The sequence below is a fragment of the Musca domestica genome, unplaced genomic scaffold, assembly GCF_030504385.1.
Source record: "Musca domestica strain aabys unplaced genomic scaffold, Musca_domestica.polishedcontigs.V.1.1 29, whole genome shotgun sequence".
In the NCBI taxonomy this organism is placed as follows: Eukaryota; Metazoa; Arthropoda; class Insecta; order Diptera; family Muscidae; genus Musca; species Musca domestica.
In genome coordinates, this window is record NW_026712296.1 from 9,729,849 (window position 1) to 9,748,475 (window position 18,627).

The 18,627-nt window shown below is 32.4% G+C and overlaps 2 protein-coding genes across 4 annotated transcripts; one reads left to right on the forward strand and one right to left on the reverse strand.

Annotated features, from left to right (window-relative positions):
• Positions 1-863: 863 nt before the first annotated feature.
• On the reverse strand, positions 864-9,954 carry LOC101887958 (1-acyl-sn-glycerol-3-phosphate acyltransferase delta). 3 transcript variants are annotated; one of them, XM_011293431.3, is made up of 5 exons: positions 9,736-9,954; positions 2,984-3,198; positions 2,377-2,912; positions 1,961-2,318; positions 864-1,654 (listed from the first exon to the last, which is right to left on the reverse strand). In XM_011293431.3, the coding sequence occupies exons 2-5, from the start codon at positions 3,159-3,161 to the stop codon at positions 1,569-1,571; spliced, it is 1,158 nt and encodes a 385-aa protein (XP_011291733.1). In that variant the 5' UTR covers positions 3,162-3,198; positions 9,736-9,954; the 3' UTR covers positions 864-1,568. The 3 variants fall into 3 exon arrangements, with proteins under 3 accessions (XP_011291733.1, XP_005181710.1, XP_005181709.1); XM_005181653.4 differs by having other exon boundaries at positions 9,732-9,954; XM_005181652.4 differs by lacking the exon at positions 9,736-9,954 and adding an exon at positions 3,319-3,469.
• A 2,341-nt stretch (positions 9,955-12,295) lies between these two features.
• Positions 12,296-17,049, forward strand: LOC101888353 (integumentary mucin C.1). Its single transcript, XM_011293432.3, has 3 exons — positions 12,296-12,454; positions 12,528-12,692; positions 15,806-17,049. The coding sequence occupies exons 2-3, from the start codon at positions 12,626-12,628 to the stop codon at positions 16,348-16,350; spliced, it is 612 nt and encodes a 203-aa protein (XP_011291734.2). The 5' UTR covers positions 12,296-12,454; positions 12,528-12,625; the 3' UTR covers positions 16,351-17,049.
• The last annotated feature ends 1,578 nt before the right edge of the window (positions 17,050-18,627 follow it).

Sequence of the window (18,627 nt, forward strand, 5' to 3'; positions counted from 1 at the left end):
CATTGACGAATCTACCTGTGTTCTTCTACCATTATGGTAGTATTTCGTTCTACTTACCAATTAAACAGATCATGTAAGTACAACGAAAACTACAATAAGGTGTGTACGATAACTCAATATTTTGTGATACTTTAAACAAATTTTTTTCGATAACTTTATTTCAATTCTGTTCCAGAACCTGCAAGAATTTTAGCTCTTTTCCAGAACTGCAACAATGTAAGAGTTTTTACTACGATAACCAATTTTTCCCTTACGATATCGAAAAAAGTTGCCTATTGCATTTCAAACTTTGTGTTTGTTGATATTTAGGCAATTTTGATCAAAAATTAAATAAATAAAAAGAAATAAACACTAATATGAAAAGAAGAATTACATATATTTCTGAATTCCGATCCGCGATTGGGGCGTATAAAGTATATATCGATGGGTAAATGTCAGCAATTCACACATAAACAATTCAGTGGATTTCAATAGACAAGTTCATTGTGTATATGTCAACTAACATCCACTGGGTTTGAGATTCGATTTCAAAGGACATATACGCAATGGATTTGACAGTTCAAATCCACTCGCTTTGGAAAATGTAAACATAATTTAAGATAATGTTCTGATTTTGTATGAATATTGATCGGCTGTGAGAAGCACCATTTTTTTGGTACAAATTGTCACAAAATATAGAAAACGCAAACATACTTATTTTCTATGTTCCAGAACTTGCAAGAATCTACTAGTTTTGTAATTTTTTGTTTTCGATATTATAAAGTGAAAATCAGTTATCGTTGTAAAAACTTTTACATTCTTGCAGTTCTGGAACAGACCAATTATTTATAAATTTTAGTTTTAAGTAAAACAAAAAAAAACAATTGTTATTTTTAATAAATAAAAATGTTTATTTTAGAAATAGACAACATTTATCATAAAAAAATCAATATGCATATTTCAACATTTTACAATATACATGTTCAAATGTTTATTTTTTTCTTTGTTAAAATATATACACAAAAATGGTTAAGAAAACTTTATAGGCCCGCTGGGATAAGAGTTTAGTTTATTTTGAAAGTTACAACTAGCTAACAATAAGTATATCAAAAATAAAAATGAACCAAACGATCTCAGAACAACCAATTGATTATGGTAAAAAACAATTAGGGTTTGCTAATAATTGCTCATTTCTCTAAACACATATTTTCTACTTCAACACACCAATATGAAAAATATAATTGATGTTACATATATACGGTAAATCAAAAGAATTTCGAATTTTAGGCATTTACTTAAAATTGGAGTTTTTGTTGAAGTAATTATATTTTTGGCTTAAAATATGCATTTTGTTTTCATATAACTGCATGAAAATTGTACGATTATAATATCTTTTTAATTGTACGTAATAATCTCTCTAACGTGTACATTATATTCATTAAAAAGGTTTGTTTGTGCTTCTTTGTCTATCATTTCTGTACAGAAATAAGTCCTTCATTAATGCATCTACATTAATTAAAATTCGAAAGGCAACTGAAATCAATCGAATAAGGGTAAGAATATGTAGTCATTTTAATGCAGTAAAATGATTAGTTTGATTTTTTAACATCAGCTCCATAACTTGATGCTTTGCTAATTTTTGACATATTAATAGCTTTTACCATGAATATATAAACTGAAATGAAAAGAAAAAGAAAATTAGTATTATAGTTTAATTGTATGTTATTGTATAAACTATTAAATGAATATTAAGACGGAATGATAATCCGAAAAGTAAATGTAGTTGGAGTCTCTTAATCGGCAATGTTGTTTGACTTCCGGCATCATAAATACATGTATATGTATGTTCTCAAATTGCAAAAAGATTAATATTTATAATATAGGTGAATATTTCAATTTCTTTTAAACTAAATACTTTCCAAATTAAAACTGTGGAACATAAAAACAAGCTATAAAATATTTAAACTCGTGTTATACTTACATGTTACTAGGACGGAAAGAGCAATTGAAAGTCCAATCCAATTCTTCAATATTAATGAAGATGTTAAGTAATACATAATCAGAGATATTGAAAATACGGCCCACGCCAAAAAGTTAATGAGGGAACATAATCGCTTGGGATATACTTTACAGGCTGTTTCTTTGAATCCCGATGTTTTAAAGAAACTACCAGTGGAGTGGAAACTATCAATAATTCTGTCTTTTTCAATGAAAAGGTTTTGCAGCCAAGCCGCAGCTTTTTCCTCATCAGCAGGCACTTGTTCCAATGGGATGCGGCGTACAAACATGAAACCTTCCACAGGTTTCCCATTTAGAAGTGTGGATATGGTCGGAGGATTCTGCAATTAGAATGTGATTTTCATCATGTAACATTATGTAAGACACCATGTAACTTACCACAGCGTCTTTTTTGAAAGCCAAGTTAATATCATAAATAGCTGGGCAACGTCCACGCAAACTATCCAAACTAGCGGTAAAACCTTTTGTTCGAGGTATTAAATGATGTTTCAACACGGTCATGCCACGTTCCTGGGCAAATTTCACCGAAGCTTCATGTTTTTTCTCCGTGAAACGTGTACCCTCAGCATTTAACAAGAGCCAAGTGGGATCTGGATATGCATACACTTCCTTCAATTGACGAGCAATAATTTCCCTATCTTTGTCGAAAGAACGTTCGAGGAAGACAAACTCTGCAAATTTCCATGCCCAGCCGATTACGGGTACATAAGCAATCACTTTTTTGGCATAAGCTTTGCAATTGCCCAATACACGAACCTTTTCTGTGAACATCCATCCAGCCAGCCAATCTATCTCATACGAATGATTCATTATAAGCAAAACATGTTCGTTGCCACAATATGTCTTCTCATCTTCAGCATCCATATAAACATGAAGTTTGCTATTCGAATACCAATCAGCAACAAAGATCAATTCTATTAATTTACGGAATATAATTATTACAAACAAATACAAGCCCATTCATAGATAGTTTGTTCCAACTTACGTGAATACAAAGAGTAACATAAATAGTACATAATTCTTCGGAAGAGCCATTTGTTAAAAGGTTTTAGAGTAAGATGCAGTACTAATTGAATAGCATTTATAATTAGTCCCGATGTAAAGAATGTAATTGCTATACAAAAATGCATAAGTCTTTGCTTTATTTTTTCCATTGAAGACATGATGATTGAAATATAACTATCGCGGTTGTTGGGAAAGCTGGAAAAAATAAAATTAAAATAAGGAAATAAAATTTTAGTTTTTGTCACAAAAATATTTTTTTATATTTAATTACTATCTGAAAATTAAATGAAAATAGAAATATATGATTACACTCACAAATATCTATAAACTTTCCGATGCGTTGCTTCACCGCTAATTTTCAACAATCGACTATGTTAGTAGAATTTAAAATGACCATTTCAGAAACAATATAAAACATGGGTAATTTGAAAAAAAAAAAATACCGTAGCCATATCAAAATGAAATATATTGTCATAGATATAGCGAACAGTAATTAGTGCAACAACAACAATGGAAACAATTATTCTGATAAAACATATCATTTTTTTGTTAAAAATTATCAATTTTAGTTTTAAACACAAAGGTTGGTATTGAGTGTTGATTCCTTGCGGACTTACCAAGTAGTTACTGCTTACCGATAAATCCAATATAAAAAATATTTAACTACTTTTACTTTTACTTTTTTTTTTTTTTTGATTATCAGACATCTTAAAGAAGAACATATGCACCTACATTTTATTATTTGTATAAAAAGTTATAACCTGTATTTATATTTATTATTATGGATCCCATTCTATAAAAACATCAGTACGTTTTCTTTATTTTTTCTTCATTGAGTTCATAAAGAGCTAGTAACGACATATATTATAGCATTGATAAGAACGTAATTGTACATTTATTATTAGCAACTGCCAAACGTTCAATTATAATACCAGATCAAAGTCCACATTCATAATAGATAAAAAATATTCGTCATGGTAAGTTAAAGCTTTCAGAGCGCATTTATGCTTGTATAATAGGTAAATGTAAGTTTATTTTACAATAAGGGTCATTTAAGGGAAATGATCTTTTTTAAAGACACAACATACAGGGTGAGATAAAAACTGCAACAAAGCCAAACGCCATAATTTTTACATTTTATTGAATAAAAGCAAAAAATGTCGGAAATTGCATCAAATTGCCTTCAAACGGCTAGGAACCTCATTTTGTAACCATTCTTGGGTGTCGCGTGGTGAGTCCTGTTGGAATGTCCAAGGTCTGCTGCCAAAATGTTCGCGTGCCCAGGTCTTTAATACACCCTCCACAATATTTTCCAGATAATATTCGCCATTTAATCTGATGCCACGGTCGATTAATACGAGCGGAGAGCGATCATCGGCTGTTATGGCGGCCCACACCATCACCATGGTCGGCGCTTGAGTTCTGGTGGTCAACCGAAGGTGCCCATTTTAAGATGACCTCTTTGGCAAGTAAACACGATCATTTTGTTTGTTTACAAACTTCTGGACAACGAATGTTTTCTCATCGGAGAATACCAAATTCAGCAGTTCTCCACTTTCGGCCATGCGAAGCAACTCTTTAGCTCTTTTGAGTCTATTTCCTTTCCGTTTCGGTGTAAGTTCTTGCACTTTTTGGAATTTCAATGACTTTACCCTGAGCTCATTTTTCAATATTTGCCGAATGGAATATTGCGATATGTTTAGCTTACAAGCCATTTTTTGGCCACTGCCACGCGGGTTTAAATCAAGTCGCTTCTTTACTTTTCGAACCGTTTCTGCTGATGTTGCTGTTTTCTTTTGTCCACTTCCGTGACGTCGGGCTACGCTACCAGTATCACGGTAACGAGCAGCGTTCGAAAATAAACAGTATGGTACTGTACCGTAGTGTTGTGTACCTTTCCTTAAAAAATATTTTAGTGATACTGTAGCGGAGCACAACGAGAATCGTACTGTACCGCAGTCGGAGCACTAAAAAACGTAATGTACCGCAGTCGAAGCATTACAAACATTAAAAAATTAAGTATCGGTAGTGTACCACATATGTGTTGTTTAAGATGTTTGAGAAAAATTATATGTTTGATGTTTTTGATAAAGCAAAAATTACTAATACAATTCAATATTATGAAAATTAAAGCTGAATTTATTTTATTTGTCATGTATGTTTAGATTGGTTGCGAAATTTAAGAAAGTAGAAAAAATGGGAATAGGTAAAAATAATAAGAAAGGACCAAATCTGAAGTGATAATAATTTGTATTTAACCATTGAAAATTTATTTTTTTAATTTTCCGCGAAAAAGGCTATTTTAGTGTTGCGTTGCAATATTGTTGTAAATAATTTACCTGTCAGTTTTATGATTTCGATTTTTTTAATGTGGTACATGTGGTACTACGATTTTTTTAGTGCTCCGACTCCGGTACATTACGATTTTTTAGTGTTCCGGCTGCGGTACATGACGATTTTTTAGCGCTCCGACTGCGGTACACTACGATCATCGTTGTGTTCCGGTACAACATATTTTTAGTCGTAGTGTACCGGTACACTGCCGCTAATTTTTTTTTTGTGATACTGTACTGGTACAGTACACTATGTTTGTATACTGTTTATTTTCGAACGCTGGTAACGAGCGATGGTAAGAGACACAAAAGATTTATTCACATTTAAATGCTGCAGTGCTCTAACGATAGTCACTTGTGATTTTCAAGCCAAATATATGCTTTTATACACTTGTAAACAATATAACGAGTTGTCACTGGAATAATTTTAACAGCTGTGGGACGAGTGGCTTAGAAGTGACAGCAGTCTAAAGTTGGTTGCAGTTTTTTCATCTCACCCTGTATTTTAACAATTTCACACTTAATTAAGCTTCAAGCTTACCAAAAGTTCTAAAATTGCACAAAACTTCTTAAAATGGTACATTTGGTATTGAACGAATAGAGCTAAAAACTTAAAATTTGGTATGAAAATCAAAGTTGGAAAGTAAGTTTGGTATGTAAAGGTGTTTTGGCAAATGTTTACTAAGTGTGCGAACTGTACTAAATGCTTATAAATTTGGAACAGTTTAGTTTGGGTCAACAGATGAAGCTGGAATTTGGTCCCTGTTGTTGGTAGCTTTGTGATATAGAGATGGTTTGGAAATGCGTACTACAAGTGCATAAAAACTACTAAATAGTACTATATCTGATACAATTTAGTATTGGGAACAGATATAGCTGAAATTTGGTATTAGGGTCACTGTTTATACGTATGTGGTTTCGGAAATGTTTACTATAATTCTACGAAAAGTACTAAATGGTACTATATTTGGTATTGAGTGAAGGGATAGAGATATAATTCTGAAGTTTAGATTACTTATGGTATCTGTGTTTGAGACTTGGTGGTGCTTTGGAAATGCGAACTAAATTGTTCTAAAATTGGTATTGGGGAAGGGATAGGACGGGTCCCTAGGATTTATTTATGGTGGTGGCCAATTTTTATACCCTCCACCATACATAGTATGGAGGGTATAATAAGTTCGTCATTCCGTTTGTAACTCATCGAAGTAATTATTTTAGACCTAACAAAGTATATATATTCTTGATCTGCGTAAAATACTAGCTCTATCCGTCCGTGTTTTAAACAGAGTCAAAACGAATTAAGATAGGAAGCTAAAATTTTGCACAGATCAGTCTTTTGTCAAGTTCGAAGATGGGCTATATCGGTTCACTATGTCGAATGGTCCGCATATAGGGTACCCCCAGATATCCGGTATTTTGATGATTTTATGCACATTTTTCAATGGAATTTTCTGAAAATCCACACAAGGAGTTCCTCTGAGAATTTTGCCCCCTAGAAGAGAATTGTATGTATATAAGTCCACGATATCGTATATCCCCCATATTACGGTACCTTCCGATATTCGGTATTTTGATGATTCTAGCCGAATTTTCAATGGAATTGTCTCAGAATCCACACAAGAAATTCCTTCTGAGTAGTCTACCCCCTGGAAATTAAACGCCAAAACGCTTGCTTGAGTTGATCGACACTTTGGCATTTTTTAGTGCCAACCTTGCTTTCCAAAATACTCCAGACACAATAATCCAACGGATTGGTATCCGGAGATTTTGGTTGCAATTGTGCACGGTAAATGAAGCGGGGAACCTCATTTTATAACCATTCTTGGGTGGTGCGTGCTGAGTGCGATGGTGCTGAGTCCTGTTGGAATGTCCAAGGTCTGCGACCAAAATGTTTGTGTGCCCAAGGCTTTTATGCACCCTCAGGAATATTTTTGCGATAATATTCGGCATTTATTCTGATGCCATGGTCGATTAATACGAGCGGAGAGCGACCATCAACAGTTATGGCGGCCCACACCCTCACCATGTCCGGCACTTGAGTTCTGGTGGCCAACAGAAGGTGCACACATTCAGCTGACCTCTTTTGAAAGTAAACACGATCATTTTGTTTGCTTACAAACTGCTGGACAACGAATGTTTTCTCATTGGAGAAAACCAAAAACTAAAATCAGTTCACGACTTTCGACCAAGCAAAGCAACTATTTGGTTCTTTTGAGTCTACTTTATTTCTATTGCGGTGTAAGTTCTTGCACTTTTTGGAATTTCAATGGCTTTACCCCGAGCTCATTTTTCAATATTTGCCGAATTCGGCCACTGCGATGTGGGTTTCGAACAAGTCGCTTCTTTACTTTTCGAACCATTTCTGCTTATGTTGCTGTTTTCTTTCGTCCACTTCCTCGGTGGTGTTTTCCAGCCAAATATAAAGCAATCACAATATCACGCTTGCATTCCATCACGAATAACTTTTTTCTGGAAAATTCTGATCAAAATGCTTTTGTACGCTTGTAGACAATATAATGAGCTGTCACTGGAATAATTTTAACAGCTGTCGGACGAGTGGTTTAGAAATGACTGCAGTCTAAAGTTGGTTGGAGTTTTTTCATCTCACCCTGTATTTATTGTTTTGAACAATAAAAACAAAATATTTTCAAAACCAATGATTGAAAGACGCGTAGATTGCGGCTCGCGCATTAAAGCTGTTATGAAACCACTTGTTCCATATAATTTTAAACGAGTCTGACAGGAAGCGGACATAGCTTCAGGGCTGTACCTCTGTTCTACCTTCTAATTGTACCATGGTTTCTCCATACTCTCAAATCTAGAAAAATTTCAATGATATCGACTTTTAAAGCACCCGAAATATCAATGCCGTCTTGTGTTCTATATTATTTGTTATCGTGAAAGTCTAAAAAAAAATGCATATATATGTATTCATATTTTACTACGGGAGGCGGTATATGAAGTAATTATTAAAAATATAATTGCTAGTTATTGTAGATTTTATATTATGATAATAAAATTCTATTATAATTAGTTATACACTTAGTTTTAACATAAATTTTAACTACATTTTTAAAATTTTTGAATCAGAAATTTGAAGGACGGTACTTGCTTTTATTATAGTATGTAAATTAGTAAATTTACATTAGATAGAATACAAAAAATGGATAATTATTTTACTTCCTAACTCTTGGTTTTTTGTAAATTAAAATTAATGTATCTGTAAGTACGACAATGCCTTTGTTTACATTTTAATTAGGGGGCAATAGAGGGTCGCTGTTGGTATGTTTGATTTATTAATAGACAAAAAACACTTTTAACGCACCAATGGCTGTCACCTGATATTCCTTCTTTTTTAAGTGAATGGGTGTTCCAAACTCTTAGCTTTTCTCTGGCACCCAAAATAAATATTTTATGAGAAAGGGCAATTTATTTGACGTGTAATCAAAAAAAAAATGCCAATCCAATTACGCTATTTGAAATATGTGGTATATATATATATAAAGCCTTAGACCGATATGTACATTTGCGGCATTCAAAATTTAATATTTAAACATGCTGCCAAATATAGAGTCAAAGAATTTTCAAATAAGATGGATATTGATATCAATATGATATAATTAAACGTGTAGCGATACAATTTTTATTCTCTTCTTGTAGATGATTTCAATCCTGCAGGGAATAGGCCTTGGATACGTTCCATGAAATTCAATGTATGCGTTTCAATTTTAATACAGACTCCATATAGCAGATATTATGAAGATTCCCTAAAAATTTGTTTAAAACAAATCTCATTCAGGGACTACAGAACAACAAAAAAAACACCGATATTCTTTAATGGAAGGCAAAAAGGGTAAATAAGCTTTTTTTAAATAAAAGGGTAAATAATATTTTTATTCCAAAAAAATCGGAGCGTTTTTTATCATCTGTTAGGTCGACTTTAAGTTAAATTGACAGATTTGACGTGGCTAGTTATTACTCCTATTTAGTGTTTGGCCAATAAAGAGTTTAACTATTGTTAAAAAAATTAATAAAAAAAATGAAAGCTCTTGTGTTTATTCAATAATACAGGTGTAAATAACTAAAGAAAAGGCAAGAAATAATTCTGTCCAATAAGAAAAGCAGCTATTTTTTTATTTAAAAAATAAGTTACTTTATCTAAACACAGTAAGAAAGAAATAATAACCTTGGCCTAGTGCCAGATGTCATCAATACTTTGTTTTCTATATTTAGTTAAAGGCCAATTTAATTAATCCTTTTATTTTTTCTTTGAAAGGTGTGCATTGTTTACTTTCCAGAATAGGTCAGATGTAAGACTTTATTAGATATTTTTAACGTGACTTTGTGTTGTTATTGTGGCACATACACATTTTATGACTGGACACCGTGACTTACCTACCACCTATAGTTGTACAGGTTGGTGTTTAAACTCGCTTTATTACATAAAAATGTGTGCGCCGAAATATGTGCGTAAAATACGCTAAATCTACTATTGAATTGGAACACTTTGTAATTATTTAGAAAAAAAATTGATTCACACTTGTGACATTAAAAACAAAATAGCACTTTGAGAACGAACTGTAAAACCTGGCTCCGTGTATTACTTTGACAAATGCAAATAGGGACCTCTAAATCGAAAATTCAAATTCGATTCAAAATAATCGATTACGGCATGATCCAAGTATAAGGTCCCCCTTCCAGCTCAGCTGATTACCAGACGATCTGTCAATTAAATTTGAATTCGCTACAACAAAAACAAACTTCAAAACGATGGTAGAAGAATACAGGTAGTCGCATTGCGTAGCTGCTGGGGCAATGAACTGTCAAACCAATTTTTAAGTTAAAAATTTAAAATGAAAAATTATTCAAAAAATTATTGCAATGCTTGGGAACATTAATATGTCAAAATTGTTAGAATGTTTTGTCAAAAATAAGTAGATTTTTATACGTTTTCTAATACGAGGTTGTTATGATATGCAATTTTTACAAATATCAATAATTTTTCGTTTAACATTTTTAATTTCAAATTCGGTTTGACGGTTCATTGTCCCAGCAGTTGCGTCGATGCCTCTACCTGTATTTTTGTACCATGTGTTATACATACAAAAAATAGCAACAAACATATTCGCCACAAAATTCTTCTGTCAAGGCGAAAATATTTATTTTCGCCTCAAGCATGAATTTTGACATTTCATCTGGTAAAATAACAGCTGTTTTGAGATTAATTCGCTCGAAGGAAGACCTTATAATTAGGCCATGGATTACGGTCAGTGGTACAATAGTACAGGTAGCCGCACTAACATAGCAGGTGTTATGTTCTCATTGCACTTTCAATCATGTTGTTCGCTCTCAGAATTAGGTACACGAATTAACCCGTTCTTACGACGCGATTCGTAATTCACAGTAAAATAATTCCTTTTTTTTCAAAAATTTTGTTTGTTTAATGGGAATTTATACGAAAATACATGAAATTCTCACTAATATGAATAGAAGAAATGATTAATTTTCTCCTATAGATTTACTATATCATTAATTTTACAATTTTCATTTATGTGTTTAACTTTTTGTGTAAATGTTGTCATTTTGAAGATATTTTTGTACTTTCCTATTTTTAAATTCTGCTGGAGAGACACTTGTCAAACATTTTTTCTGACGACACTAACATTTGAAAATATTGCCTCTTTTGTTTCCAGTTTTCTGTGGAAATTTCAACTCGTGGACAAAATGCGTACCTCGAATGAGAGAGAAAACAAAATTTACTTTCGTTTAAATTCACATACGCAATTCAGCATTGTAGTTATCATTCAAATGTTTCAGTCTTCACAAAATTTTTTTAAAATTTCATTATATTTTTAAATGTATATTTTTTTTTTTTTTTTTTGATAAATGATCTAATTTAACAATGGTGGCAGACATTTCATCCTAGTTCTGAGAGTGATTTGAATGGAACAAAGAACAAAAATCTTTGTTCGCTCAGTAAATTTAGTGTGGGGAATTAAGTAGTATTTCTTAATCAATGGTCGAACAAGGAATAAAGAGCGAATCACGTGCCATGTGAACTTAGCATTAGGCGTTAACAGTTATGAATGAAAAATTTCTCGAATTTGTTTAAGATGTTTTCAAAAAACAATTGAAGCGTTTTATATATGAAAATGTTTAAAATCACTACATAAAATATGTTTTAGTCTACTAGTTATTTGATATAAAGGTAAAGTCGGTATGCAGATGTGAAAATAGAAGCCAGAGCCTCAATTCTTGTTCTATGAAAATGATAATCGAAAACTTTTATAAAGGAAATATTTTCTATTTCATTTTTAGCATTTAGCAGACCTAGTTGATTTAAATTGCCAATTATATTGCACTTCACGTCATTGAAATTCTCATAAGGGAGGTTTACCCGGCATTCTGCATAAATTAAAATAAAGAGCTAGTGTACAAAAAAAGGCTCAATAAGAAAGATTGCTCAACTTAAAAGAAACTAGAAAAAAACAACTCTTTTCTGAAGTCTTATAGTGTCAAATAGACTTTTTAATATTCAACAGTTGGCTTTGTTTTTTTTTTTTTTTTTTAATTTTTTTTTAACAAAACTCTTATATTGGGAAAAACCCGCGAAACAAGAATGGAATTTCGGGGTTATTCCACAAGATTGAATCTAAAATAGTAGAGCAATTCAGTTTAACACAAAATTGTACAATTTGTGTATATGTTTTGACAGAACAAGGGCACCAAAAGAAAAAAATGTATTTAGGGGGTAGCTTTGTTCTACCTTCTGTAATTTTGAAATACTATAAATTTTGCACCTTTTACCCAAAAACCTTTCCCGTGCACCAAAAAGTTGCAACAACACTTTTAATAAATTTTGTTTTTTATGGACTAGATCTCCTTATTATTTTTGATAATTTTAAGGGTTGCCACATGCCAAATACCGATTTTGATTTCACTTTTCCACATCGATTTGCGTTGTATAAAAAAATCGGTAAGGCGATTGCAACGTAATAACTGGCTAATTCGGCTATCAGTCATAATTTACAGAAACAGAAGGAGCACGTATTACAGTTATACTCGTAGAATTTGTGGTCAATTTACATATTAGTCAGAAATACTGTAAAATATTCCTGGTAATCTTTAAATTAATACGATTACCTACCGAAGTTTTTAAGCAAGTTTTTCCTTTGTTCTTCCCTGTTGTAGACGTAGTTCTCGTTAAAGCAAGAAAACCAAAGAGTTGGAGAAAAAAAAGCTAAATTCCTACAAACAGTGAAAAAACTTATAAACTGCATTCAAAAGAAATGAAATCATCGATTTTCGTTGCCTTCCTCCTGCTGGGACTTTTCGTAGCACCATTCAATTGTGAAGGTATGTACTGAGCCGAGCTGGAATTTCGGACATCAATTTATTGGTAATATTTATATTTTAATTATTGCTTATCGAAAACTATTGTATTGAAACTTTTTCAAGTTTTGGAGGGGGTGGGAAGAGGGCCACACATAAAAATATTCATATGAAATACAAGTAGCGTTGCATTTTAATCTAATAAGTATAAGATAGTATGGAAGGGATTTGCAAGTGCAACAATACGGACATACAAAAAATGGGCCGTATGAGTCGTTTTTGAAAGGCATATACTATAAACAATTATAATCAAAATCAAATTGCGACTATGGGATTTGTCAGAAACATATGCAATACAGTCTCAAATCACCTTTATTCTCTTTGTTTTGGTATATTAATATATAGATGTGTGTATTTAATTAATACCTTATTTACTTTGAACATTGATTACACTGCTTATTATATGCATGGTGCATTCTATATTCTGGAATAGTCTGCGTGAACGAAAGTATTTGTTTTGATGCTAATAAATAATACGATAATTGTAGGAGATAAACACATTATCGTAAACAAGTTCTCTGCAAGTTTTTGGTCCGCATTTTTGTTGCAACATATAAAATCGATGGTCAATGAAGCTTATCATTGGTGATTGACATGGGTTTGTTGATACTGATTATAAAAAGGATACTCCGTACACCGTATGACTGAACACATTATCTAATATATTTAAAAAATCCAGATTAGGTATATAAAAACTATGACTAGATACCAACCAACAACAAAAATAATTTAAAGTTCTTCTATGTACAGCAGTGACTCAAAAATTTTTAAGAAGTCCACATTGTTATAAAAAAGGCTTTCTTTCAAAATGTAACATTATTCATATCACTAAATTCTATATATTTGCAATAAAAACTTTTTCAACTTATTTTCTAAATAAACTTATTAATAACACATTAAGTAGGTGTCTATAATAATTTTAGCATCATTGGCCATGTTGTAAAATTGAATATTGATTTTGTGAACATGTCATGGTAGTAAATCATTTCTTCTTGTACGGATAACAATAGTCCACCTTCCAATGGCCTTGGAGGCTTTAGTATTATGGTATGAAATGAATAAATAAATAAATCAATAAATTCCCGAAGCAAAAGGTAATGTGATCGTTATAAAAATAAGAACTTCATCCTAGCCGTACCATACTCTTTGAAACGGTTTACTGGGTTCACTTAGCGCCAAGAATTCAAGTCAAGAATTCATTAATTCTGTAAGAATATACCAAATGTATTGAAAATACTCAATAATGCACAAGCAAGTTTTAGCTAGTTTAGTTTGATGTTTCTTTATAAGCTAATAATGTAATTGCTTTTAAAAGTTGATGATGATTTTACAGTTTTTGGTGTGTCTAGGGGTATCTTGACTACCTTTTCCGGTGATGAATAAAGTTGAACAATTTCAACATTGACAGAATTTATTGTTGTTTTTTGTATGTTGAAAAGGAATTATAGAACAATTAAAAAATTGCCTTGAAGATATGAACCTTGAGTATTTGGGCAATACGTCCGTTCGAAAAATTTTACCATAGTGGTCGGTGTTTTTGTACTGAACGTGGGGTTGCGTGGGTTACGTTATGCACATCATTTTGTGTAGAGCTCTGAAATTTGACGAATAGTTTGACTTGTGTCTACAGGATGAGATAAAAAAACCACAACAATGTCAAACGCCACAATTTTTACTTTTTTTAAATTTTATTGAATGAAAGCAAAAAATGTCGGAAATACCATCAAATTTTACAATAAGTTTAAAGTTAAAACGAGCGGAGAGCGACCATCGGCTGTTATGACGGCCCACACCATCACCATGGCCAGCTCTTGAGTTCTGGTGGCCAAACGCAGGTGCACATTTTCAGGCGACCTCTTTGGCAAGTAAACATGATAATTTTGTTTGTTTACAAACTGCTGGACAACGAATGTTTTCTCATCGGAGAAACCCACCTCACCTCTTTCGGCCAAGCGCTCTTTTGAGTCTATTTTCTTTCTGTTGCAGTGTAAGTTCTTGCACTTTTTGGAATTTCAATGGATTTAACTATTTAATATTGCAATATGTTCAGATTACGAACCATTTTTCCATTTTTCATTTGCATGTTGCTGTTTTCTTCCGTCCACTTCTTTGACGCCGGGCTACGCTATCAGTATCACCGTAACGAGCAAGTGGCTAACGATAACCACTTGTGGTTATCCAGCCAAATATAAAGAAATCACACTATCATGCTTGAATTCCATAACGAATAACTTTGTTTCTGGAAAATTCTTACCAAAATGCTTTTGTACGCTCGTAAACAATATAAAGAGCTGTCACTGGAATAATTTTAACAGCTGTCGGACGAGTCGCTTAGAAATAACTGCAGTCTGAAGTTGGTTGCAGTTTTTTCATCTCACCGTGTAGGTTATTTGGTAATGAGAAGAGGGCTTTATAAGTCCACCTCCAGGTATATCTGCCCTATAATAGTAACTCTCGTTTTTTTGGATATATTTTGAAGAACTTATTTTGGTAACATTCATATCAATACATGTGCTTAACTTGAAATGCGAAAAACATCGACCATACCATGGTACAATGATATCAAGGTAGGGCTATGATACCATATGATTTTTATTTTTTTTATTTTCTTGGCTTAATATGTCATCTTTATTTGTTTTGTGTATGTGTTTTCTTTTCAATAACAAAAAAATTGTTCAGAAAACATTCAAATTCGGGTGTTTTCAAAATGTTTATTTCAACGTATGCATCAACAAAAGCTAGAGTTTTTGTAGCGAAATAATCCTTTAGAGATATATAGTACATGATTTTGAAAAGAAGTGTTGACCTTTCATTCAGTTATCGAGGTTTTCAATTATTTATTCAAAATAAATGCAACAAGTTGTTTGATTTTTTATTGTTTTGGTACTAATTCTGACATTACAAGCCAAATTTGCAATTTTTTCAAAGTTGGCCTACCTTCTTTTCATTGTACCATGGACCGTACGTCGAATTTCAAGCAACGCTGTGAATTATTAACATTTTAATATAATTTAATAATAATATAGCAAAACATAATATATATAATGGAAAAAATGTTCAAATTTTATTAATTTTAGATGCTACTAAAGCAGATAACAAAACCGTGGTGGGAACTGAAAAAGCGAATGTGCCTGAAACAACGGCTGTGCCAATAACAGTTCCAGATGATACAACAACTACTACGACAGACAAGCCTACAACCACAACAGACAAGCCTACAACCTCAACAGACAAGCCTACGACTACAACGTCTACGGAACAGCCAACTACAACAACTGAAAAACCGACACCAACCACAGAAAAAACGACGACAACTTCAACAACTCCAGCTTCGAATGATACTACAACAACTACGACATCTTCGACAACCACGACTTCCACAACAGTTGCTCCCGATACAACAACAACAGTTTCACCCAATAGCACAACCACCACCACCACTACCACTCCATCACCATCTCCATCTCCATCTCCAAACCCAACACCTTTGCCACCTTGTCGTCGTTTTGATGGTCCCTCATTCATTGGTGGCATTGTCTTAACTTTAGGATTATTGGCTATCGGCTTGGTAGCTTACAAATTTTATAAGGCTCGTAATGAACGAAACTACCACACTCTTTGAGCCGCCACAGCTTTCACGTCTGCTTTTAACGCGACCGCAAATGGTGCATCTGCAAGTGCTGCTTCTAACACAGATGCTGAACGTGTACGTTTTATGCCGGCAATTCCTTTGCGCGCTCCACCCTCACCCCCTCCTCCACCACCAACGTCGCAGCAGACAAACAATCAACAGTCCTCCCCCACAGCTCATCAAAGGCTCCTTTATACATAAATACAAAAGTAATCATGAATTTTTGCAAACTATTTCTCCAGATCGAATTTTTTGGAGTTTCCAAATTTTATTTGAAAGAATATAATAAATATATACATATATAAAAGAAATATCTAAGAAGATAAATGAATTCATAATGCCTTTCAAACATTTTATTTTTATCGAATATATACATACATAACTGATATACAAAAGAAAAATGCACTGAAATGTGAAAACTAAAATATTAACCGATAAAATTTTTTATGTAAGTACACAATACGTTTAACAGATGGTAACGGAGATACACATTGAAAAACGTTTATCGTATGAAAAGATACAATTTTGAGACTGTATAAAACAAAACAAAAATGGAAAATGTATGATTTAAAGGAGATGAATAAAATGCAAACTAAATGCTTATCCTCACGTTTTTCTCCTAGTATATATTAAGTGAAGTGTAATAAGACTTTTTTTTTGAGAATAAAATTAAATTTTCATGCAACATTACACGTCCTGAATCATTATTCATATATAAAAATCAAAAGTCGGCTAACATTGTGTGCAGACATTTAACATATCCACAAGGTTTATTTTTGTTTTAGCATTTGTCTTATTTCAAAAAAAAAAATAAATAAATAAATAAAAAAACAAAACAAAAAAATAAAGTTTCACAAGAAAAGTATGCATACACTTAACCACAAATCATGAAATGTTGCAATTTTTCGCAAAAAAAAAAAAACTTAAAAAATCATTCCACTGTTATGTGTACAGTAAGATACATTAGTAAAAACCTCAGGTTTTTATTGGATATTTAATGCCTGATTCCCTATCGATATGACTTAATACAAGTGGCTCTTTGGCTAAATTAATAACTGTACCAACATTTTTGCTGGCAAAGCCTAAAAAATCAGTATATCATAGCATGCTGTATCTTACTGTATCTCTTTGCAAGACATAAGTGTATGTTGGATTGTATATGCAATGAAATATGTCGGTTATTGTGGATTGTTTATTTGCTTAAAGATAATAACGAACTCTTCTTGTATTTCCATATCACCAAGAATATTTGTTCACTATTGTTGTTGTGCAGAAAGTGCTCGATAAAAACTTGTTCTTGCTTTCTTATGTATCCAAAATACGCATATTTATACAATATATTCATGCTCACACAAGAATATCGCAAAAAAATTATTTTCCATTGTTCCGCCGTTAATATGTTTGTCGTCCTACTTAATATAGCAGAGATAAAATAAAATGCCCCTTTTCTTTATATCTAAAAGAAATATTTCTATTAAAATTATCAGGAATGTCTCCATTACTTCACATACCCTACACTAAATTTTTTGCCATTTAAATATTTTTGAAGTTAAAAGCGTTGTATTTTTCGTATGTATAAATAAATTATAGATAATATACAAAATTGAACCTTGTTTAATGAATGAATAGGATACATATTTTGTTTCAAAGTGTACATATATATTTTATATAATGACATATATAAATATATAAATATATACATGTACACTTTGAAATGTTTTGAAATCTTGAATAGGAGGCTAAAAGGTTTGTAAATGAGTCATATTTGCTGAGTTTTCTATGACTCCCATATAACAGCACCGTTCGATTATTAAATGAAATTGTCTGAAGTTGGGTATTTGTAGTTATGACACCCATTAGCCATGATACAATTATTAGAGGGTGGATGCAAAATGAGTGTTGCTTCGCAACGCAACCATTTTTATAAACATAATTTACAAATTAGTCCATTCTACGATAAGGAGGTAAATCAGGTTTGTTAAACTACCGAAATACAACACTGAGGGTATGCCCGTTTCCTGTCAGAGTTACTCATAATTAGATGCAACAAGTTGTTCTGATCTATTTTATATTTCATACGCTCGACGTAACATGTATGGTGAAAAACGTCGAATTAAGCTGGTAGAGAAATACTGAAAACATGCAAAAAAAGGGATATTCGCACTCTACTCTTACAAGAACTCTATAGGGGTCTTAAACCGCATACAGGGTGAGATGAAAAAACTGCAACCAGATTCGGACTGCTGTCATTTCTAAGCCACTCGTCCG